Source organism: Mytilus galloprovincialis, chromosome 13, assembly GCF_965363235.1.
Source record: "Mytilus galloprovincialis chromosome 13, xbMytGall1.hap1.1, whole genome shotgun sequence".
Taxonomy (NCBI): Eukaryota; Metazoa; Mollusca; class Bivalvia; order Mytilida; family Mytilidae; genus Mytilus; species Mytilus galloprovincialis.
Genome location: NC_134850.1, coordinates 42,702,908 through 42,727,969, shown reverse-complemented (window position 1 = coordinate 42,727,969; position 25,062 = coordinate 42,702,908). Strand labels below are relative to the sequence as shown.

General features: G+C 31.7%; 1 protein-coding gene across 1 annotated transcript in view; it reads right to left on the bottom strand.

Annotated features, from left to right (window-relative positions):
• The window catches only part of LOC143056124 (uncharacterized), a 98,822-nt gene that overhangs the window by 26,783 nt on the left and 46,977 nt on the right, over positions 1 to 25,062 (bottom strand). The window contains exons 23-32 of the mRNA XM_076229210.1: positions 24,072 to 24,114; positions 23,513 to 23,679; positions 19,259 to 19,432; positions 11,134 to 11,349; positions 10,113 to 10,155; positions 8,775 to 8,938; positions 7,036 to 7,191; positions 2,268 to 2,477; positions 1,493 to 1,535; positions 547 to 710 (exon numbers count right to left, since the gene is read on the bottom strand). Of these exons, the coding sequence (XP_076085325.1) occupies positions 547 to 710; positions 1,493 to 1,535; positions 2,268 to 2,477; positions 7,036 to 7,191; positions 8,775 to 8,938; positions 10,113 to 10,155; positions 11,134 to 11,349; positions 19,259 to 19,432; positions 23,513 to 23,679; positions 24,072 to 24,114 (1,380 nt within the window). The remainder of the gene's footprint in view (positions 1 to 546; positions 711 to 1,492; positions 1,536 to 2,267; positions 2,478 to 7,035; positions 7,192 to 8,774; positions 8,939 to 10,112; positions 10,156 to 11,133; positions 11,350 to 19,258; positions 19,433 to 23,512; positions 23,680 to 24,071; positions 24,115 to 25,062) is intronic.

The window sequence follows — 25,062 nt, the reverse complement described above, 5'->3', positions numbered from 1 at the left end:
CTGATCAGTGACTGATCAATGACCGCTGATTTATCGCTCAAATAGTAACAACTAAGATTGCAAGTACTGTATATTCAGTGTGTGTACAGCTAAAAAGATTCCAATGATCAAATGTAATCATGCTCCCAGGACAGGTAAATTTTTATTTTTGTTGTATTTTGTTATTTAATTTATTTATAGTACATGTATAAGTTTGAACTTTGTGAAAGTGTAAGTTATTGTCCCAAAATTGGAAAATCCCCCCTTTTTTAAGCATAAAAATTCATAACACGGAAACTTTGCTACTTTCATTTTCAAATGTTGAAATGCCACCATTGTGACTGAATACTTTTTGTACTCTCAATATCCTTAAGTCTTTAAATGTCATTATGTTATATACTCATTAACATATTCCCTAAATTCATATCAATAAGCTAAAGACAAAACTTGACAGATCATAGAAGTCAAAAGTATCATTAACTTACTAAATTGATCTATGAAGGCTAGCTGTTCTCTATTGAAAAAGCTTTTATTTAGACCCGAGAAGTCAGAGTATTATAATCTTACTTGGGTCTCTGAAGCCTGTCCTCCACTGACAAGGTTTTTTATGCAGCACAGAATCATGGAAAATCATTGATTCTAATTCACATGGCCCTGATGACTCGTAGCAAACACTGATATTCATGTCAACAAGGTATTGGAAGTTGTTGGTCAGATCGTATATCACATAGCTTGAATAAACATTAGAAATGTAGAACATTGAAATTTACAATAATAAAATATTATTTAATGAAAAACCCATTTTAACATCTTCACAAAAAAATAATACAATGGTCAACAATGAATAATTCTACTATTTTCATATCACAGACTACAGACTCCTTATTGAATGTAGCAAAATCTAGCTTACAAATTGGGCAATTTGATGGGAAATTAACTGAAAAAAAAGTTTTCTATTCAGAATAACATCATCAATATACAGTTTTTTCTCAGAATGCACTGATTGTAAGTTTAATTTTCCTTTTTTAGTTGCTCTCACTTAATGGCTGAATACGAATATGTCTTACCACAGAATAGTATACCTGCCAACGTTTCAATTTTCCCACAGGGTTTTTACATGCAAGATGGCTCTTATAGTCCTACAAAACTTTCAAGGGGCCTTCAAATATATTTTAATGTTTTTAATGGCTTCTCCATACTTTTACAAACCTATAGCCATTGTAAAATTGATTTTGTTTTAAATTGTAAGACAAAAATTGCTCATTCAAAATTTTCATTTGAGAGCCCCATGGGGGGAATCCCACACAAATAATGACAGTTGGTAGGTATGGAATAGATAACCTGTCAAATGTCTGTATTATGCAAAAAAAGTCTATAAATTAATAGTTGCAGTAATTTTTTTTTAATATGTTAATATATTAGAATCATCTAGATTTAGAAATCCATAAATCGCTTTGGTTATAAGAAAATGTTTCTTTTAGAATGTTATTTATTTTATGTCTATGATACTCACTCTATTCGTACAACATTTTCCATGTAGAACTTCTGTAAACTTCCTGTAATGTATACATTGTTCAAACATGTCAAATGAAATAAATTCAAACATTCATATTTACAGAAAACACTTCAATTTGCTACATGCATTAAAGTACAGAGTTTTTAGAAATTAATTAATATTTTAAATCAACTATTCATCTTAGTAATCTATTGTTAAACATATTGTCTTATTATTTGTTCCTAAAATTGCAGTCATTAAAAATGGGGACGTAAGGAACATATCCACTTTCATTTGTGAACAGTCAACCAACTAGTTATGGCGTCCGTAAAACTTACGAAGGAATAATTTCAACCTTACCATATAGAACTCTTGGTTTAATAGCTTCCTTGCAAGCAACTTATTTTAAGCTACAAGTTCAACTAAAGTCAAATATTAGCCTAGGTTAGAATCATTGATATATGTCATTCAGTTGGAAGATTGAAGAAAAATATACTGAAAAAGGAATTTTTGTTTTACATCAGATGGTTACATTTACAACCAAAAATGTTTAAAAAAAAACCCTCCTGATCTTAAATCAAAACATCTTACAAAAGTTACCTATCTTCTGATCTGAATTTCACATACTATCACACAAACAATTTTTGTTTACAAAAAAATCAATATTTTCATTTTTTGAAAGATCAGATGTATATTCGTCCGATACTTAATAAACAATTCATTTTCTTTAATTTATGTGCTGACTTCAATTAACTTTTTTGATTCTATCTTGATACAAATGATTATAACTAACCAAAACTGAAGTCAAACAAACTTCTGTTGTACTTTAGATAATCAATCGTCAGAGACAAACTTTGGTCACATGGGTTCAGTAGAAGGTGCACATCTATGTTACGGTTCAGTTCCTCTGTGTACACACAACACTTGACACCAGTACAACTACTGGTCACTTGGCAGGTTACATTGTCATGGAGCATTGGCTTGTCAACATTCAATGGACAACCTGCAATAAGATTCATGTTCACTGATTTGACTCAAATTCTAATATTTGATCCATAACAATGTAAAACATTCATTCAAATTATAACCAGATACTCCGCAGGGCGCAGCTTTATAGGACCGTAGAGGTTGAACCCTGAACGGTTGGGGCAAGTAGGGACACAACATTCAAGCTGGATACAGCTCTAAATTTGGATTGTGATTAAATAGTTGACACAGCATAGGTTTCTGATACAGAATGAATGTGATCTAATGAACTTAAAATCTTTTTTTTGCCTTTGAGCAATCCACTATGCTGTTGAATATTAATCCTCTCAAAAAAATGTTTGAAGAAATTTTCTTTTTATTTATGAAATCTGAAATGAGAAAAATTTAACCCCCCCCCCCCCCCCCCCCCATTTTTTTCACATCCCCCTTTCCCTTTTTCCAAAACTGATCTCAATTCAAATTTCTAATGGAGTTTGCAACAATAACTACTCATTTAAATACATCATAAAATATTAAAATGTAACAAAAGGTGCTTGTTATCACTGAATGGTAAAGATTGTTTTAATTTATCAGTTGGTAGTAAAAGTGAATATACATTGTATATTGTATAAAACAATGATTTAAGTTGACTCAACTACTATTCTGGACAAAGAAAGACTCCAATCAATTGAAAATTTCTTGCTATTGCACAATTTTGTGCAAATTAGATATTTCTGGCTATTGCGCAATACTGTGCAATTAAAAATATTTGCTACTGCACAATACTGTGCAATTGAAGATTTCTTGCTATTGCCCAATACTGAGCAATTGAAAATTTCTTGCTATTGCACAATACTGTGCGATTGAAGATTTCTTGCTATTGCTGAATACTGTGCAATTGAAAATTTCTTGCTATTGCACAATACTTAATATAATAATTTTGGATCCTGATTTGAACCAACTTGAAAACTGGGCCCATAAACAAAAATCTAAGTACATGTTTAGATTCAGCATATCAAAAAAGCCCAAGAATTCAATTTTTGTTAAAATCAAATTTAGTTTAATTTTGGACCCTTTGGACTTCAATGTAGACTAATTTGAAAACGGGACCAAAAATTAAGAATCTACATACACAGTTAGATTTGGCATATCAAAGAACCTCAATTATTCAATTTTTATGAAATCAAACAAAGTTTAATTTTGGACCCCGATTTGGACCAACTAGAAAACTGGGCCAATAATCAAAAATCTAAGTACATTTTTAGATTCAACATATTCAAGAACCCCAAGGATTCAATTTTTGTTAAAATCAAACTAAGTTTAATTTTGGACCCTTTGGACCTTAATGTAGACTAATTTGAAAACGGGACCAAAAATTAAGAATCTACATACACAGTTAGATTTAGCATATCAAAGAACCCCAATTATTCAATTTTTGATGAAATCAAACAAAGTTCAATTTTGGACCATTTGGGCCCCTTATTCCTAAACTGTTAGGACCAAAACTCCCAAAATCAAACCCAACCTTCCTTTTATGGTCATAAACCTTGTGTTCAAATTTCATAGATTTCTATTTACTTATACTTAATTTATGGTGCGAAAACCAAGAATAATGCTTATTTGGGCCCCTTTTTGGCCCCTAATTCCTAAACTATTGAGACCTCAACTCCCAAAATCAATTCCAACCTTCCTTTTGTGGTCATAAACCTTGTGTTTAAATTTCACTGATTTCTATTTACTTATACTAAAGTTATTGTGCGAAAACCAAGAATAATGCTTATTTGGGCCCTTTTTTGGCCCGTAATTCCTAAACTGTTGGAACCAAAACTCCCAAAATCAATCCCAACCTTCCTTTTGTAGTCATAAACCTTGTGTCAAATCGATTTCTATTTACTTTTACTAAAGTTAGAGTGCGAAAACTAAAAGTATTCGGACGACGACGACGACGACGACGCAAGACGACGACGACGATGACGCCAACGTGATAGCAATATACGACGAAAAATTAAAATTTTTGCGGTCGTATAAAAAGTCTAAAATAAACAATTAACAGGGCATGGGCTCGATAATATGTAGCTTCCTATCATGTGTATTTTAGTCTGGGTGCCATCTAATTGACTATCAAGTTGACCTACGAAGACCTCTGATGTTCATATAAGTGATATAAACATAAATATAGATATAAATAAAATAAATAAAATTATGAACTCTTGCAATTGGATTTTTCTAAGTTAGTTTAATTTCCTATTAAGATAAAAAAAATATATATATATATTTATCATCATTTTTTCTGTATAAGAATGATTTTTTTTGTTGTATTGAATCAGTCAATCACATGATTTACCTTTTTTTTTACTTTCAATGTTGACATTCTTTTACTTTAAATAACTGCACATGCACAATTCATGCCTTATCCATCTCTAACTAAGGAGTTAAATTGAAGTTCACATATGAATTAAGATTCAATGAGGTTGAATTATTCACTTGCAAGTGAATAATTAATCATTGTTTCTGAGCTTATTTTGACAAAATTGAATCATACTGGCTGCTTAAAGGCACTTATTATTTCACTATTTCACTTTCATTAATGATTGACCCCCCAAAAAATCATATTTTAGATTTTTATATATCTTGTAGCTGGTGCCCCTTTAAATGAATATCATACATCTTTCAAATTTCAATCAGCATGAACAATGGGTAGATTTTATTCTTAGCAAAGAAATCAAATAAGAGCCCTTTCCAAAATAAGTACCTTATTATTATTTGAGATATGTTAAATAAAAGGCTAACATATTACAAGATGCATCTGAAAGAAACTTGTTTTCTACAGGTATAAAGTTCTCTTTTATTATTTTTAAGGTGATTTATCAATAAAGAATTATATTTTAAAATATTAATTACTACCACCTTTTCAGATTAATTATTTAACAAATTGCAACCAAATATTCATGACAAGGGACAAGATTTACCAATTCTGGTTTTAAAATTGAGAATGGAAATGGGGAATACGTCGAAGAGACAACAATCGGACCAAAGAGCAGAAAACATTCATTTTAGTACATTTTCCCTCCAAACTTGTCTCCCTTCATGCAACTTCCTATTTTGACAATGGCTGAATGTTTCTAAGAATCGTTAAATGTCATTTTAAATCCTCAATCTTACACCTAAAAAATCTCAATACCAACAACTTAAAATAAAGGGCTGCGCTTTAGCGCATGATACGCCCGTTGCTCTTTTAACTTGTCTTTTATGCTTTAAATGAATTTATATGATCAACTAGAAATATATATACAAATCAAAAGGGATGTTACATTAATATATTCACCAAAGTTTCATAAAATCCCCCTTTTTTAAGTATAAAAATTCATTACTTAAGAAAACGTAAAATCTAAAATTTATAAAAATGGAAAGGGAGCTTATGTCAATAGATATAAACAATTTATCAAAGTTGCATAAACTTTTGTGAAAGTGTTAGTTATTGTCCCAAAATTGGAAATTCCCCCCTTTTTTAAGCATAAAAATTCATAACACGGAAATTTAAAATCTGAAATTTATAAAAATTGAAAGGGAGCTTACATCAATAGATATAAACAATTCACCAAAGTTTCATGGACATTGGTGAAAGCCTTTTTGAGTTATTGTCCGAAGTGTTGAAAATCCCCCTTTTTTTATGAATAAAGCCCCATAAATCCAAAACTTAAAATCTGAAATTTATAAAAATTGAAAGGGGGCTTACATCAATAGATATAAACAATTCACCAAAGTTTCATGGACATTGGTGAAAGCATTTTTGAATTATTGTCCGAAGTGTTGAAAATCCCTCCTTTTTTATAAATAAAGCCCCATAAATCAAAAACTTAAAATCTGAAATTAAAAAAAAACGAAAGGGAGCTTACGTCAATAGATATAAACAATTTACTTAAGTTTCATTGAAATTGGTGAAAGTGTTTTTCAGTTATTGTTCGAAGTGTGGACGACGGACGGACAGACGGACGGACGGACAACGGTATACCATAATACGTCCCGTCTAAAAGACGGGTGTATAAAAACCATGTCGGCCCGAGAACAGTTATTTCGTAGTGCATTTCTTTAAGACAAAAAGTTCAAATTAAAAAAATCGCACCTGCTCTTTCTCAAATTTTTTTTTACAGTGTAGTGAACTACCAGTGAGACAAATAATATCAAAATTATAGAAACTTCTACCAGCTCTAACTCAAAATATTAACAATTCTGTGTTAAGGGGTGTAAAATTCAGTTTGACAGCTTCAGACGTGATAAAATTTGAACTTTTTGAACTGGACCAAATCACTACTTAACATAAAGATTCAGCACCTAATTTTTTTTAACATGTAATTACATCCCCCTACTTGATATTTCATCCATTTAATATCAAGAAATAAATTGGGGAAAGTGTATCAATTAAAACATGCAAGTTATAAACTGTTTACACTAGGGACTATATTCGTAGACAAGGAAAACCAAAGGACGATAACTGTGTCCTTGGACCATTAGGTTCTTTTTACATGTAACAAATTCTGCATAAACATAAATAAATTAGGAGTTAAAATTGCAGTTCTTCATCCTAAGATTATTACCTCCTGATTGCCAGCCTGGTGATGCTATGGTACACTTTGGTTCCTTCTTGTACTTGGCTATTTTTAGATCACTCATGAGGAGAAAAGCAGCATATTCTGGTAGAGAGTTTGATGAACTTAACCCTTTGCTATCCTTCCATTCTAACAGTGAAAATCCTGGAAATTTAATTTTAATATGGATAAAAAGAGAGGATAACATAAGAGATACCAGTAAAACAATACTTTACTTTTATACTACCAAATTATATATCTTAAGGTTATCAAAAATGGGCTGCTGTATAGCAAGTATCCAACTCATTAATATTAAAGTACAGTGTTAATTGCATACTAACTGTTGTACTTTGCATATTGAAAACCTACAGGTTTAATCTTTCCTTGTCAATTACATGGCAATATATTTTCATCAATTTTGTTTAACTGCATCTGTGTTTTTGTATAACAGAAGATACAACTTTGACAAATTAAGTGACCATTTATAATTAATTTTTTTCCACTCTTGAAAATAAATAGCTCACAAAAAATAGTGTATATCTAGTGATTATGAATAGCTCTTGAAAATTTGTTGGTTTAAAAAACAATCAAACCCAAAAACTACTGAAGATTTAGACAATTTGCAACATATTAAAATTCACTGTTAAGTAAGTCATTAGGTGAAACCAATCTTACATTTGTTAAATATTTCACTGTAGCAATCTAAAAGAAAAAATAATTCAACCAAAAATTTCAACTTAAATCACTTTCTGATATTTAAAATGACCTAAATGTATTACAGTGACTTGACTGTTAGTGTTGCTATCCGACTATTGCAACTCATTCAAAATTCTGACCAAATTGCAATTTGTTTTATCAAATCAAACTGTTCAACTGGTCAAAAATTTTGAACTAACTGTTCAGTCAAAATGTGAAAGTGCAATGTGATAAAATGATAAAAAATATACTTACTATCCTATGTGACTTCATCTCTACTTTAATGTTGTTGTGACAAAATCAGTCTAACAGTTTGTATAGATATATTATAGTCATTACCATGCAGAAGGTGAAATGTAATTTTGAACTGCTATAAAAATGTCCAAACTATACTTTCACATAATTTTTCTTTTGAAAGGTCTGCTATATTTATTAGAATCGGACATCATTTGAATTAAAGCATCATATATTCATTAAAATATCTGTGGAATAACAATATTTTATTGATACGTTTCCATGGGGAGATAACCTAAAACATTATTCTTTTGAATAAAGTCTTTTTGAAAGTAAAAATGATTATCTCCCTATGGAAACTTCCTACAAACATATTGTAATTTCCCACATATTTTACTAAATATGAAATGTTTTTATTCACATAATGTATGATTCTTGGGAATATAGAAGACTTTTCGAAAGAAAACTATATGAAAACTTAGTTTGGACATTTTTATAGCAATTCAAAATTACATTTCACCTTTAGCATGAAAATGACTACAAAATATCTAAACACACTGATAGACCAAATTTTCACATCAAAAGTAAAGTGGAGTTAAAGTCTTATAAGATTGTAAGTATATTTTTATTTCATCGCCTTGCACTTTCAAGACTTGACTGTAATTTTCTACAGCAGTTTGTTCAAATTTCTGACCAGTTGAACAGTTTGGTTTTATAAAACAAATTGCAATTTGGTCAGAATTTTGAATAAGTTGCAATAGGTGGAGAGCAACACTAACAGTCAAGTCACAGTAACCCTCTCTAAGTTATTACATTACCTGGAATGGCAAACTGGTCATTAGTTATACATGTAGGTTTGACTAACTTCAGATTATTAGCAACTAATCTCTGTACAGCACAATCAGCATTGGCTTCTAAACATACACTCAGTGTTACTGTCAAAAAGTATAAACCATCTATTGGCAATTCCTCAATCCGGTAGCTGAAATTTACACAAATCCATAATGTATCAATGTTCCGGACCATATGAGTATTTGGACCATACGCGTATGATCATGACCATATGCGTATACTCATATGGTCCGACCATACGCGTATGGTCCAACCGTACGCGTATGGTTGAACCATATGAGTATATATACTGGTTTGGTTATTAACTGGCCGGTATTTGGACCATATAGGTATTTTTTCAAATGTTAATAATATTAATTTCTAAAAATGTAATATTAATTTCTAAAAAAATCAATGATATTTACAGGGAAATGTATTGTAAACTTGTTAATTACACCGACCATACGTGTACGGTCGGACCATACGCGTATGGTCGGACCATATGAGTATATACCCATATGGTCATGACCATACGCATATGGTCCAAATACTCATATGGTCCGGAACATAAACACTAGACTTTCAACTTTATGTATCCAGATTCCACTTTTTTTTTTACAAACTATCAAGATAACTCTTTAAAGTATGAAGATTATATTTCATGAATGATTGTATAGAATCAAATAAACTCATCACAGATACCAGGATTAAATTTGGTATTTACGACAGACACACGTTTCCTCTACAAAAGACTCATTAGTGACGCTCAAATTCAAAAAATTTAAAAAGGCCAAAATAAAGTATGATCTTGAAGAGCATTGAAGACCAAAATTAGGGTAAGTTTTGCCATATAAAGCTTAGGTAATATACTCCTGATGTAGAAAAGCCTTAGTATTTCATAAATTCAAAAGTTCTGTAAACAGTTAATTTATAAATATGACCTTATCAATGATAATTCATGTCAATAAAGAAGTGCGACTACAAGGCTGGTGATACCCTCGGGGAATTAAAACTCCACCAGCAGTGGCATCAACCTAGTATTCACTCTTCCCTCCACAGGAGAGTCACAGCTTCTAAAATATCTCTTCAATGTGGTAATTTCACATTGTTTTAGATGTTTTTTAAACTCCATCAAAGTGTTTGGAAGGATCTTCATACTCCTTTCCTCTGTTAGGGACATCGATAAATTATAAATTATAGAATTATAATCCAAAGACTGCATTTTATGATCAAGCTTATTGTTTTTCCTGCTGTTCAAAAGTTTACTGCAGTAACATTTCTTTTTTGAAAAAAATTGACATATTTCTATTATTAATTGTACTTACTCCATTTTGAAGACACCATTTATGTAGAATTTATCTTGTGTACCTTAAATAAATAAAAAAATAAATGGGGAATGTGTCCATTAGACACACATGATGCCCCAGCTTGCATATAGCGTTATAACAGAACATCACTCTAGAACGGTATAATTGATGCTACCCAAATTGATACTTGATTTAGTAATGTGGTAACAAGTATTGTGTATAAGTTTAATTACATTTAGTAGAGGCAAACATAAGTTAGAGAATTGAAATGACAAATTCAGAAACATGTTCATTTGTAAAACTGTATATAATTGTATAAGTGACGCCATAAAAAATCAAACTCGATCTGTGTTTTGTGGTATTAAGCATTGTGTATAAGATTCCTATTTTGTGGATGTAACCTTAAGTTAGAAAACGGAAACAAAAAATTCAGCAATTTTTCTATCTAGGGCATAACCATTTAAAAGGTAAAAGTGATGCCACCAAAATTCAAACTTGATCTGTCTGTTTTGGTAATAAGCAAAAAATTGTGTATTAGTTTCAAAACATTTGGTTGAGGCAAACTACAGTTAGAGAATAGAAACCAATTTTGAGATGTACATATGCACGAAGTACGGACGGACCTGTAGATGGAAAAGAGTTAAATGTCATACACTACGCTACTGTAAGGCAAAACAATAATTTAATATATACTTTGATTGATTGCTGCTTATGTACATCAGCAAATGTAAAGTAACCCTTCCCGAAAAAGAATCTCAACTATTTAAGATGTAAAAGTAAAGTAATTAAAACATCTGCTCTTGAGTTTTAGCTTAAGTTGTGTATGTATGGATGAAAAGTATTTTAACAAACTCATAACTTCTTAATTGTTAATCAACTGAAAATAAAATGATTTTCCTTTTATAGTTTTGGTTGATTAATTCGTGTATGTTGTTTTATCAATTAATTATCCATCAAAACTATTTTTATCATTTCATTTTTTTTTATAATATTTTATTTATTTCTCATAATTATGTTTTTTATACACATCTGAATTTACCAAACTTGTAAGTCAAGAGATCCTGTTCATATTCCAGACCTTCAATGGCGACAGTCAATTTGTATTTACAAGCATCAACAGATATTTTGTACAAGAAAGACCTTCCAATGACAGAAGCATCTACACAACACTGGAACCCTGTACAATCTGGTAATGTATAACAGGTTGTCTCTGTTGGTTTGATATATTCCAGTGTCAGGGACTGAGTAGTACAACCTATTAACAATAGAAAGCAGAATTTCAATCAACAGTCTCACTATATTCATTTTCTACTTCAAAATATAGAGAATTATAGCGTAATTTCCATGATAATACATGTACACCTGACTAATAAATGAATACCATACATTATCAAGTTTTATATGAAGCCTTGGACAATTGGAATCATCTCATATAAGTCAGGGGTGCTACTTAAACAAGTGATTTCATTATCACTTATTTCAGTGATTTTTTATATTCAGTTATCACCTATTTAAGTGATTTTGGTGTTTTCTTTGATCTTCAAATGCTAATTTCATTGATTTTTCATATTTTCTACAAACTTTTCTATAATTTTCCTACATAAATCAATTATCCCTTTATCTTTGGATATCAATATCCCTAGTGCGCTTGGGCGGTAAGTTAGTTAGTGCGATAAAGCTTTTAAAAGTACCCTTGGGAATTGTTCTGTAATCAAATATTCATTAACTACTCTTACTATCAGACAAAGGTCAACAATATTAGGTGACCTGATTTGTTTTCTTTAGAATTTGAATGATTTATTGTAAAGTTATGTCCTGATCTACAAATGATTCCAGTTTTTGCATATTCAAATAAACTGTAAAAACTAGCAGGCTTATCAAGCAAATGACAATTTCTGCATGTAAATAGTTGTTTTTTTCAATGGAATTCTGGTCTTTTTACCAATAAAAAAATCAAGCTTGTGGAAAAAATATCCAAAAAATGTTATAAACACTTGTTGAAGTGATTAAATTTTTACTTCTCAAATTATTTGTTTCAGTGATTTTGAAAAGTCAGAGCAAAAATTTTAAATATTTCACAGCCAAAATCACACAAAGAAGTAATTTTGAAATCACTTGTTTAAGTACCACCCCTGACTGATGCAATGCAAATTCAATCATTCAGTTCTAAACAGTATTAAATGTTCGTAGATGCTGGGGATGTCTATAAAGAATAGACAAGCCTGTATCCACAAATTTAATTTAAGAATTCCTCAACATAGCCAACAAACTGAATAAATGTCACATCTCCGAGTTAATACAGACTTATTTCTTAAAACTTGATGGTTAACAATAAAAATTTGTAATGTACTTGTTTTGCCTTTTCTCACCTTAAATTGATTGATCGATTGTTGGTTGCTTAACGCCCAGTGGCAAATATTTCATGCATATTCAGGACGAGAACAAGTTCACAAATACAATAGGTAGGTTGATACAATAGAGGCCATCTGGGATGATGGTCGTAGAAATTTGGACTGCCACCGGAAAAGGAGGGTATATTGGATAGGGACAGAAATTTTCACCTTAAATAATTTCTCATACTTAAACAGGAACTTTTATAAATACACATGCAAATCCCAAACATTAGAAATGTATCAATTTAATAAACCATAAAAATAAACCAACAGCAACTTCAAAGCGTTTTACAGTTTTTGTTCATGCTATAAGATTAACATTATTTAGTAAAAATAGGACAGATAAATTTTTGCCATTAATATCTCACTTTCAGAGAATGAATTCTGAATATTCAGGTGTTCAATTTAAAACAATGTCATCAGGCAATAATTACAAGCAGGGCATAGCTGTTTAAAGATAAGAATGAAGTAGAAAAAAGGGGTGGATGGTTCTTTTGTCAACCCCCCACCAATTTAGCAAATTTTCAGGAAAATTTCAATCCCTCAAATGCTTGGTTTTAAATCTATAAAGCATCAGCCTAAAACAGTTATTCAAAGTCAAGTATACATATATGACATAAATGAATCTGATGTTCAGTAGTTGTCGTTTGTTGATGTGGTTCATAAGTGTTTCTCGTTTCTCGTTTTTTTTATATATAGATTTAGGCCGTTGGTTTTCCAGTTTGAATGGTTTTATACTAGTAACTTTTGGGCTCTTCAAAGCTGTTCGATGCGAGCCTAGGCTACGTGTTGAAGACGACAGACAGCGGTTTTTAATTAGTGATGAGGCGTATCAAATTATAAACACTTGTCACACATTTGGACAGATACCTTATAAGAAAAAGATCAAATCCTATGTGATGCTTTTGTATCATTATTGTTTCCGCGTTTATAGTTGAATTTCATTGTAATATCATGTGTTGAAGATTTAAGAAAACAAGAATGTGTCCAAAGTACATGGATGCCCTACTTGCATAATCATTTTCCATGTTCAATGGACTGTGAAATAGGGTAAAAATCTAATTTGGCATTAAAAGTAGAAAGATCATACAATAGGGAACATGTGTACTAAGTTTAAAGTTGATTGAACTTTAACTTCATCAAAACCTACCTTGACCAAAAACTTTAACCTGAAAATCGCACTTTCATTTTCTATGTTCAATGGACCGTGGAATTGGGGTTAAGAGTCTAATTTGGCTTTATAATTTGAAGGATCATATCATAAGAAACATGTGTACTAAGTTTTAAGTTGATTGGACTTCAGCTTCATCAAAAACTACCTTGACCAAAAACTTTAGCCTGAAACTTGCACTTTCATTTTCTATGTTCAGTGGACCATGAAATTGGGGTCAAAAGTCTAATTTGGCTTTAAAATTAGAAAGATCATATCAGAGTAACATGTGTACCAAGTTTCAAGTTGATTGGAACCAAAAACTTTAACCTGAAGCGGGACGAATGGACTGACGAACTGACAGACGTAAGAACGAACAGACCGACGGACACACAGACCAGAAAACATAATAACCCTCTACTATCGTAGGTGGGGCATTAAAATATAAGACTGTAGGTTATCAATACTAGTGTGACTACAGACAACATGAGTGGAACTGTTTGTTTCTGCTTGTCTAGGTCTGCTTATGGAGTTAATGGGGGACCAGTCCAAATGAATTTGTTGACACTGAAATTGGACTTTTAAAAGAACTTTCATCTGACCTAAAAGATCAAAGTTGTTTACCGGACAAAGGGTCGAACATGATAGCTATGCTTATGGGACTCTGCAATGTCATTTTTTTTAATTGTGTCCAACAATTTTCAACAAATCCGCTTTCATCATGTGACCAATGTCTTGACCTGAAAATTTAGTTGTCTAACTGGAACTAGATTTGCCAAGGTTATTTATCAAATAAAATAGAAAAGAACAGTGTAGGATAAAAGTAGGATGAAAAGAACATTACAGTTCATGTGTTAAGTGATCAGTGCATAGGTGCTAAAGACGTTACATCTGAGGCTGCAACAACGCAGATATTTTTTTGAATACTTTAAAATTATTCTCCATTAAGCAATATCTCCTATAAACTAGATTTAAAAGTATGAAAAAAATGTCCAATTAGTTATGAATAAAAAACAGGCACTCTTTATAAAGACACTTATTTCAGTATTCCAGCAGCAAATAAACAGCTGCACCACGAGTGCATGATACGCCCTTCGTCTTGTGTGTGAAGTTTTATGCAATAATCATAAATAGTTTCTGAGATACGGCGCGACATGTGAAAAAAACCCTTTTTTTACAAAAAACTCAATAACTCTAAAATAAAATTTTGAATCATCACCAAAATGTATACAATTCTTTAGATTAATATAACTAAGGCGTGTGTAAAATTTTAAGCAATAATCATAAATCCTTTTTGAGATATGGCGCGACATATTAATCCCCCCCCTTTTTTTTTACAAAAAACTCAATAACTCTAAAATAAATTTTGAATCATCGCTAAAAAGTATACAGATCTTAAGAATAATATAACAAAGAAGAGTGTTAAGTTTTAAGCAATAATTATAAACCTTTTTTGAGATATGGCGCAACATGTGACCCCCCTCCCCCCTTTTTTTACCAAAAAAAATCAACAACTCTAAAATATAATTTTGATTCATCACCAAAAAGTATACAGATCTTTAAATTAGTACAACTAAGAAGTGTGTAAAGTTTTAAGCAATAATCATAAATCGTTTTTAAGATACAGGACGACATGTGTAGTAAACAGCTGCGCCATGAGCGCATGATACGCGCGACATCTTGTGTGGAAGTTTTATGCAATAATCATAAATAGTTTCTGAGAAAGTTTAAAGCAATAACCATATATTGTTTTTTAGACATGGTGGGACATGTGAAACCCCACAATTTTTGAGATACGGCGCAACATGTAAAAAAAAACCTCCCCTGTATAACAAAATACTCAATAACTCAAAAATAAAATTTTGAGTCATCACCAAAAAGTATACAGATCTTTAGATTAACATAACAAAGAATTGTGTAAAGTTTTAAGCAATAATCATAAATTGTTTTTGAGATACGGCACAACATGTAAAAAAAAACCCTCCACCTTGTTTACAAAATACTCAATAACTCAAAAATTATACAGATCTTAAGATTAATATAAACTAGAAGCTCTCAAGAGCCTGTGTCGCTCACCTTGGTCTATGTGCATATTAAACAATGGACACAGATAAATTCATGACATAATTGTGTTTTGGTGATGGTGATGTGTTTGTAGATCTTATTTTACTGAACATTCTTGTTGCTACAATTATCTCCATCTACAGTTGGGTGCAGACTAAACATTACATTAAGTAAACGCAAGTTAACGCGGCGTGCACATATTTCGTTAGTTAACTTTAAATTTCGCATTTACTAGTAAACGCTCATTTACGTTAACGCGGTAAAAATGGAAATTTCCAATGTCTACTCGAGTGAACGCGTGTTTACTCTGTGTCCGTTTAGTCAATAGATTTCACAAGTTTAATTTAACGTGCACGTAAACGTAAACGGGCGTTTACTACAGATTTCTCAATTGTATTTTTACGTGCGCTTAAAAGGAAACGCGCGTTTACTAATTCATTTGTAATTGTGTATATTATAAAATAATCGTCGTGTGCATTTGTTCATTTATTTATGTTGTTAAAATGACTTAATATTTTACGTATATGTGTTTTAAACCTTAACATTCAAAAACACTTTTTATTAGAAATATAAACATTTATCAATTGCCAAAAAAAAAAAAAATCAGTTCCAAAATTTTCTATTTTTTTTTTAAAATATCGACTTACATAAACCGGCATATTTGAAAAAAAATATGCCAAAACTGAATATTTCAAAACTTTGTGTACATGTAAAACATATAAAATTATGTTGTTAAAGTAATTTGTCAACATTCTTTACGGCAGATTCAACTAGGTTATGCTTCAAGAATAAAATAAATGACATATCGTACAAAACTTTGGTTCTATGCCGTAGCACATTATCTTTAAATCTAAAATTTAATTATTATATTAGTTTATATACAGATACAGTAACACGTATGCCTATGTAGTTCATAATAAGTTTTACAGTTACAGGACGAATTTCCATTTTGTTCTTATATGCAATGATTAATTTTCAATAAATTAATTAAAGAGGTGTCATTTCATTAAATGCAATCGTCAATATGTTGATCGAAAATGGACAGATGGATATTTTGATGTACCTTATCATGTGATACATTAGGTCAGTGTATCCAGGATACTAGAACAATCTGCGTTAACGCGCGTTTACTAAAAAAAGTAAACCGGCGTTTACTTTTTTTTTTTTACAAAAATAGAAGACACGCCTTTTTCGCGTTAACGCGAAGTAAACGCGAAGGTAAACGCCCGTTTGCTCTTTACAAAATTAGAAGACGCGCGGTTTTCGAGTTAACGTGGAGGTAAACGCGAAAGTAAACGCGAAAGTAAACGCCCGTTTACTATTTATGTCTACTAAAATTTCGGAGTTAACGCAGAGTTAACGCGGCGTTTACATACGGTGCACGCGAGTAAACGCCGTGTTAACTTTTTAGACTCTTTTTATTGCTGTTTACAGTTTATCTCTATCTATAATAATATTCAAGATAATAACCAAAAACAGCAAAAATGCCCTAAAATTACCAATTCAGGGGCAGCAACCCAACAACGGGTTGTCGGATTCATCAGAAAATTTGAGGGCAGATAGATCTTGACCTCATAAACATGTTTACTCCTGTCAGATTTGCTCTAAATACTTTGGTTTTTGAGTTATAAGCCAAAAACTGCATTTTACCCCTATGTTCTATGTTTAGCCATGGCGGCCATCTTTGTTGGTTGGCCGGGTCACGCCACACATTTTTTAAACTAGATACCCTAATGATGATTGTGGCCAAGTTTGGTTTAATTTGGCCCAGTTTCAGAGGAGAAGATTTTTGTAAAAGATTACTAAGATTTACGAAAAATGGTTAAAAATTGACTATAAAGATCAATAACTCCTAAAAGGGTCAACTGACCATATTGGTCAATTGACTTATTTGTAAATCTTACTTTGCTGAACATTATTGCTGTTTACAGTTTATCTCTATCTATAATAATATTCAAGATAATAACCAAAAACAGCAAAAATGCCCTAAAATTACCAATTCAGGTCAGCAACCCAACAACGGGTTATCGGATTCATCTGAAAATTTAAGGGCAAATAGATCTAGACCTGATAAACAATTTTACCCCCGTCAGATTTGCTCTAAATACTTTGGTTTTTGAGTTACAAGCCAAAAACTGCATTTTACCCCTATGTTCTATTTTTAGCCATGGCGGCCATCTTGGTTGGTTGGCCGGGTCACGCCACACATTTTTTAAACTAGATACCCTAATGATGATTGTGGCCAAGTTTGGTTTAATTTGGCCCAGTAGTTTCAGAGGAGAAGATTTTTGTAAAAGTTAACGACGACGGACGACGACGACAACGACGACGGACGCCAAGTGATGGGAAAAGCTCACTTGGCCCTTCGGGCCAGGTGAGCTTAAAAGACATGTGTACAGTTTTAGGCAATAATCTTAAATAGTTTTTGAGATATGGCCCGACATGTAAAAAAATCCCTCCCCCTTTTTTACAAAATACTCAATAACTCAAAAAGAAATTTTGAATCATCACCAAAAAGTTTACAGATATTAAGGTTAATATAACTAAAAAGTATATAAAGTTTTAAGCCATAATCAAGAATCATTTTTGAGATAAGGTGCGACATGTGAAAAAAACAGACCCCAGTTACAAAGTGCCATAATTCAAAAAGTTTAAATCTTATTTTCACCAAAAGGTATACAGATCATTTGACAATCATGATAAACAACTATGTTAAGTTTCATTAAATTTGGATAAGTGGTTCTCAAGTTACTGTGCACCATGTGGACAGACAGACAGACAGACAGACAGACAGACAGACAGACAGACAGACAGACAGACAGACAGACAGACAGACAGACAGACAGACAGACGGACGGACGGACGGACGGCGGACATAAAATTTTGAAGGGCGTATAAAAAGTAAATCTGGTGTGCTAGCATAGGGTTTAGTTTAAACATATTTATTTATAGTTGATTGGAAAACAAGTTTTGAAACTTATAGTAATCCCTTTCCATTTTGCGGGTGCGAGTTCTGCCTTGTAGCAGCATTAGCCCACTTTTTTTTTTAATCTACAAAGGTGTCTTTAACATGCATCCCCCTCTTCAAAACATGGATCAGCCATTTATCGTCCCCTTCCGACGGACTATCATCGTTTCCTCAAGACCATACTCGCAAATGATGTCAAGTGAGAGCCGAAAAATGAGTTTCTGAAATTTTCATTCTAAACGGGAATCGAACCAGGAACCTTTGTGTTAGTAGTCCGATGCACTAACCACTCGGCTCTCATAGGGTATCTTAACTGCTAAAGAAATAGAAAAGTACAAGCTAAAAAAATGTTTCAGACGCCTGCCTTTGATATTAAACAGCCAGATTTTATGCTATTTTACCTTTATATTCCATCCATTATATTGCCCTTAACTTTCATCCATCCATCGTAAGTCGTACCAAATGGTGAAGTCAGTCTGTTACATGACTGCTCCAGTAGATATTGTGACACACTGGCTGTATATTCAACACCTGCTGTACAAAGTAGCTTGGTAGTGTGGTCACTCCCACTAAATTATATTGCCCTTACCTTTCATCCATCCATCGTAAGTGGTTCCAAATGGTGAAGTTCGTCTGTTACACGACTGTTCCAGTAGATATTGTGAGACACTGGCTGTATTCAAAACCTGCTGTACAAAGTACCTAGGAAGTGTGGTCACTCCGACTAAATGGTAAGTCTGTCTCATTGCTTCCAAGGAGAACCCTAAAAAAAGATAATAATGGAATTAATTGAACACATTAACCTTGCAATCAGGTTGGTTACTTTCTACATGGACTTCATTTCCTCTAACAATAAAAAATTTGAAATTGATATCATTGCAGTATCGTTAACAGGACACTTAAACAATTGAAAAAAACAACAACTATGGACACAGAATTGTGCTCAACCCAAGTACAGTTAAGTAATTGTGCTTAAAAATGGACAATAATGCTTCGGCTCAAATTAGTGGCAACATCAAAACGACTTCCAAATAAAGCGGGAAAATATGGCTTGAAATAAAAACAAATAACAAAAAAAATCAAATAGCTGTGGTGGAAGAAAGTGAATAAAAGGTTATTTGAATTACCATGAAAGCAGCCCCACTAACTCAGGCTGCTTTGTTCCATTTATTGTTTTTGAGATACGCAGGGACATATGAGCCCCCTCTTTTTTTTTCTTAAAAAAAAACTAAATATCACTAAAATAAAATTTCGAATCAAAACTAAAAAGTATACAGATCTTAAGATTAATATAACAAAGAAGTGTGTAAAGTTTTAAGCAATAATCATAAATTGTTTTTGAGATACGGCGCGACATGTAAAAAACCCTGCCCCTTTTATACAAAATACTAAATAACTGAAAAATTAAATTTTTAATCATCACCAAAAAGTATACAGATGTTTAGATTAATATAACAAAGTGTGTAAAGTTTTAAGCAAAGAAGAAGACGAAGAAGAAAGAAGAAGAAGAAAGAAGAAGAAGAAAGAAGAAGAAGACATTAAATTTGTTTGCACTTGCATTTTTTAAATCGTATATTTATTAAAAAATCAAATGTCCTGAAATATTTATGTGAATTTTTATCTTCCATCCATAGTTTGTCCTTACTTGTTTAGTAAAATAACTAGATATCATTGAGATGGGAGCCATCTATGTGGGCCCCGCTGTGAATAATGTGCATTAAAAAATTGTATCTTTACCATAGGACATGGGTGTGTCAACTGAAATCAAAGTTTTTGACCTTGACCTTTGACCTATGAAATTGTAAATAAATTATGACACACCCTTTGGTGTTGGTTTATAAACATGTCAAGTATAAACTTTGAAATGATAAAGGTTCTCAAGATATAGAGCGGACACGATCTTTACCATAGGACATGGGGTTGTCAACTGAAACCAAAGTTTTTGACCTTGACCTTTGATCTAAGAAGTTGCATATAAATTATGACACACCCTTTGGTGCTGGTTTATATACATGTCAAGTATAAACTTTGAAATGATAACGGTTCTCAAGATATAGAGCGGACACAATCTTTACCATAGGACATGGGGTTGTCAACTGAAACCAAAGTTTTTGACCTTGAACTTTGCCCTAGGCAGTCGTTCATAAATTATGACACACCCTCTGGTGTTGGTTCATATACATGTCAAGTATAAACTTTGAAATCATAACGGTTCTCAAGATATAGAGCGGACACGATCTTCACCACAGGACACAGGGTTGTCAACTGAAACCAAAGTTTTTTGACCTTGACCTTTAACCTAGGAAGTTGTTCATACATCATGACACGCCCTCTTGTGGTGGTTAATAAACATGTAAAGTATAAAGTATGAAATCATAATGGTTCTCTAGATATGGAGCGGACACAAAGTGTTACGGACGGACGGATGGACGGACGGACGGACAGACTGATCACTATAGGGGACCGCCTTTGGCGGGACCCTTATTAACATCCATTTAGACCATTATCTACATTTTCACACAGGTAAACTAATTTGGCTACAAATAGATGTCTGTGTAGAATCTCTAATCTAAAATCGTAATTGTTATAATTTTATTTCTTTAAATAATCAAATTTAAATTTATGAAAATAATCATGATTGATAATATAGTATTGCATTAAGTTTACGTTTTCGAGGCTTCTTCACATATTTGTAAACAAACCAATATTGCCGTCACACGTGATTACCTTTGCACATGTGAAACAAATATTTCTGACAAAAGTCAGATTTCTCTTGTCAAAAGGGATTTATATTTATATTGCAATAAATTATTCAGAAGGAGGTACATTCAGTTTAGATTATATTTCTTATGAGCATTTAGAGTTTAATCAAAATTCTCCCAACAGCAACGTACTGCCCTTGTCAACTGAGTCTTGAATAATTTTATAAATAGGTTCAAACCATTTGAAGTAGAAAGGCATCTAATTCACATGACAAAGGAAAACAATGAATAAAGAAAACAATTTAATAAAATGAAGATCCTTTCTATTTATTAAAAACAAAATCTTCTTGTCTGCAAATTCGTAACTTCAAGGGCGAACATGTAAACAGGGCGAGTTGTCCCGATACCAAATTCACGCATGCGTACTTCAAATATCTACAGTAAAAACATCTGGTTACAAGTAAACAAATAACGTTCATGTAGATGAGATGAAATTTAATAATTTACATAAATAAAAGGGCACATATTTACGATAGTGATTGTTTTTCAATCCTAATTTACAAATTAAATGATTCAGATGCTTACTCATGTGGAAAAATCGGTGTCAGGAATCAGAAGTTGTTATGAAATTGTAATACACAGAAACAAATGCGGCATACGGAAAATTCAATGATTTTAAAGTCGGTTGAAGACTTGAAGTCTTCTTCCACCAAAAACCAAGTTATTTCCTTTCAAAATAGAACATTTTTCATATATTTCCCTAAAAATATATCATTTCAAACCAATATCCAGTTTTTGAATCATTTTATAATTTTATCCAAACAATTTCCTGTTTGATGAAAAATTCTAATATTTATTTCCACTATTAATCCAGATGCACTTGTTGTGGCCCCACCCACATCCTCATGGGTTTCTGAGAGAATTACATGTAAGTATGTGTGTATGTGATATGCATCCAGCAGACAAAGGCTATATTCTAGTCCATGCCCATAACACAATTGGATGCAAGACCAGACCCTGAAGAGCTCATGTTTCTGAAGCCGAACAGAATCTCGTAGTTTAACCGTTATGCACAGGCTGGACCAGATAATTATAACACATATTAGTTGAAATGAGACAAAATACTGGTTTGGGCAAACTAACCACAGTTTTATTAATTTCTTTCATTATATAATAAACATGACAATGAACAATGAAAGAATCATAAAAATCTATTGTTTCGCAAATATCAATTCACTGGTAAGTCTGTGGTACTCCACACAAGAAGCTGAAAGCCAAACAACTGTGGTTATCAACATGAAAATGGAAACTAACCTACTGATACACATGAAATTAAAATTAAAAGATTTCACTAAAATACAATATCATCAAACAAACAAAACAAAATCTACAAATAGGTGACCCATACAATGATAACAAATAGTCATAAAAAATAAAATCAACATACATACAAGTATTGCGAATGATGTGGTGGGTGGGAATAAAATTGAATTGTAACTGGAATATGAAAAGCACCCTGCACACGCTTTGTGCAAATTCAAAAGTGATCAAGCGCGCTTGTTATAAAACAAAGACTGTAATTAACAATCTGATTGGATAATTTAAATAAATTAAGAACAATGATTGGCTAGCATCCTAGATACCAACCATAGCAATTAGTAAAAGATTAGGGCTGCAGAAATTATGATTTCCAATCATGATTGGATAAAAGGAACTTCCTGGAGACAGTAATCAATTAAGTAAGCAAATGCTATATTCAAGTTCCCTCTGTATTAATACTTTATTTAATTAAAATAAGCACAATGTATATAAAAACAAACAATCTTGATGACATTGCAAATGGAAAATATTCTCTTTTCCATAATAAATCTTTTCTCAAACTATAAATCATGTATCTCTTATCCTATTCATTTGATTCTAAATCAAACCAATGAGCTACTTCTAAAGTATCATTGAAATTTGTCAGATGAAACCAACAGCTCATTTCCAGAGATCTTTCCTGAAAAGTCTTTTTCCATCTCTCAGCTTCATTTTCAATGATACATTTTTTTTCAATACAGATCAAAATCAGGATAGACCACCTGCAAGAAACCTACTTGAAACTTGAATGGCTTATGCTGTAAAGCAGTGTATATACATACCTGTTACAACAAAGTCACTGGAAAAGTCACAAGTTTTCTTGGGAAGTAAAGTGTTGACAAATATGTTCACAGGTCCAACTTCACATGCTCCTGATGACTCATAACAAACACTCAAGTTCATGTTTACTAAGTACAGGTTCTCACTCAGTAAATCATGAATGGTGAAGCTAAGAAGTAAACAAAATAAAAATAAAGATAAATTTCAGATTTATTCACTCAAAGTCAATAAAATCTTATGGATGAATGAGTGTTTATAAATAGTATATTGATGACAATGCATTATGAAAATGATGATCTCATTTTTAAATACTCATATAATCACAGACTGGCTTGATTTTGTTGAAACATTTTTTTTTCTCAATTAGATTCAATGTACATACACAGAAAATAAAAATAAAGTTTCAAATCATTAATAAGAGGGGTAAAAATTTTGCTTGTTTTTATATACATAAATTATCAAGAAAGCGTATTCAAATTCAAAGAATTATATGTTGAAAAATCAGATGTTACATATTGCAAAATAATAACAAAACAGTAAATAAAAGAACAATTTACTTACTCAATTCTAACAATTCCTCTCAGCCAAACTTGCCATAAATCTCCTAAAATATAATTAAACGCCGAAAGCTTAATGAACCATGTCATAACAAAAATTTATATCCTTTTTATATAATTTTTAGCCCCTGTTTAATTTTTAATGTTTCGATAAGTAGTATATATTCTAATACTATTCCTTTATAATGATAATTTACATTGGACGTTGACAAATATTTTGAAGGGTAACATTGGACATTCTACCAGTCCATAACGAAGAAAGCCACCATTTTGAATTCTGTTTTTTATTTTGGTATGTAATTTCTAACAAAATAAACGAAAAAGTCACATTTTGAGCCTCAAATTCCTCTTTTTGGGATACAATACAGTTATCTCCTAAATTTACATTTATTGTAGCCTGTATTTTCTAGATATAAAAGCAGTTTATGGGCCAAACTGCACATTTAATTTTGCTTAACTTGTTGCAAGCATAGATACAAGATTTTGTAAATCTGATTTTCCAAAACTTCATAAAATTTCAGAAATTACAATTGTGAGACCAACACTACAATGATATGGCAATTATTACAAACTAGAGGCTCCAAGGAGCCGTTGTTGCTCACCTGATATTTTTTTATAATTGATGTATGAAACAATGCAAAAATAATGCTTTTTTTTAAAGGAATCTGTGTGGATCAAAATCTAATTTTTTTTTATTCTAATTGCTTTCAACCGAATTATTATTTCAAAAATTTGATTTGTCTATGTAGTTTCAGAGAAGATTTTAGTAAAAGATTACAAAAACTTACGAAAAATTGTTAAAAATTGATTATAAATTAAACAAAATGCTGTCCTGAAAAAATCTTTTCTATCAGGGCCTGGGATATCCTTCAAAATCCCAATACTGGTCATTTAATTTTTGTAAATCCTGGTATTTGAGTCAGTGAATGAAATGTATAAATGTACCATCTGCTTTCCATTAATGTTTGTGTAGACACTGGACAGGAAGTATTATG